Source organism: Anoplophora glabripennis, unplaced genomic scaffold (assembly GCF_000390285.2).
Source record: "Anoplophora glabripennis isolate ALB-LARVAE unplaced genomic scaffold, Agla_2.0 scaffold5652, whole genome shotgun sequence".
Taxonomy (NCBI): Eukaryota; Metazoa; Arthropoda; class Insecta; order Coleoptera; family Cerambycidae; genus Anoplophora; species Anoplophora glabripennis.
This window is the reverse complement of record NW_019421735.1, coordinates 100-1,427: the sequence shown is the minus strand read 5'-3', so window position 1 is coordinate 1,427 and position 1,328 is coordinate 100. Positions and strand designations below refer to the sequence as shown.

The window sequence follows — 1,328 nt, the reverse complement described above, 5'->3', positions numbered from 1 at the left end:
TATACACGATAATCAGCGTTCCTTTCCACACTCTAAATATTTTCTTTATGCCTGGTCTAAATATTTAATGTGAATTTTCTAATTTAGATATGATTGTACCAATTTTCAAAAGCACTTGTCTTGCTTATATGCTTATTGCGCAAAGAACAAACTGCTTGTAAATGTAAATAAATGTTACCCTTATTTAAACATTGAATAAAGATAGTAGAGACTTGATTGAAAGATGGTCACTTGCTACTTTTTCTTGTCTAACTATATTACGTTAAACAAGATATGTTATTCTGGTTTAAAGACATTCGTTTATTACCGCAGGTTTCTGTGAAAAATTTCGGTGTGGTCCATCCGATATACCAATGCATAACAGTGTTGAGGTGCCTGTACCAAAAGCAATTCCTGCCAGAAGTGTGGAAAAAGCTAGACACACTTCAGTCCCATTGCGAGGAAAGGAAAGGGACCCAAAAATACGAACAGGAAAAAGTCACTATAGCACAGTTCATCTTGAGGTTTTTCAAACTAGCCAACGTTTTTACAGAGGAGGAAATCATGAGAGTCTGTGGAATCGTAATGGTATGCAGAAATTGGCCTTGAAACATCTTTTTGCTTTATGTTATTGGAAATATTATTTTTGTTAATTTGATGTTTTAAAAAGAACTATATCGATTTTTTTAAGATCAACTCCCATGAAGTGCCTCTTACAGAGCCTCCACACGTAGCCATCTACGAATCCACCTCGATGTTTGAGCACAATTGCAGTGCGAACTGCACCAAAAGCTTCACGAATAAAGGAGGAGTCTTGGTAGCGGCTGGAACGCACATAAAAAAAGGGGACAACCTGTGCATCTGCTACACGGATCCTCTCTGGGGAACCTCCAATAGGAGACACCACCTGTATCAGTCAAAGTTTTTCTGGTGTAACTGTAAGAGGTGTCAGGATACGACGGAGTTTGGCACTTTCTTCAGCTCGCTGAAGTGTCAAAACAGGTGAGGTCATACAACTGCCTAGTCCATTAAGCATAGTTTAGATCTACAAAAAATATTCACATGCCAATGTTTTTAAACAAATACCCCATGCAAAACAAAAACATTTGTCTGTAAACAAAACCATATGTTAATGAAGTGTTTTTGTTTGTCCTTGAAAATTTAAGGGTAACCATAAAGAGAAAATATTATTCATTCGGTTTCAATATTCTAAAGAATATACATGTTTCGAAATGACGCAGTTATAACAATTTTTGGAAGCTGCCCTTATAAGCATATTTCGATAATAAAATTACTATGTAGGTACCTACATTTCATACAGTTATACAAAAAAATGCTCTGTTTAACGT

The 1,328-nt window shown here is 35.9% G+C and overlaps 1 protein-coding gene across 1 annotated transcript; it reads left to right on the top strand.

The window, feature by feature from the left end:
* Window positions 1-312: 312 nt before the first annotated feature.
* Window positions 313-981, top strand: LOC111692963 (protein msta-like; the record flags this gene model as incomplete). The annotated part of the gene is made up of 2 exons (XM_023457099.1): window positions 313-567; window positions 671-981. Coding segments are annotated over 2 exons (566 nt in total), but the record flags the coding sequence as incomplete, so codon positions are not given.
* Window positions 982-1,328: the final 347 nt, after the last annotated feature.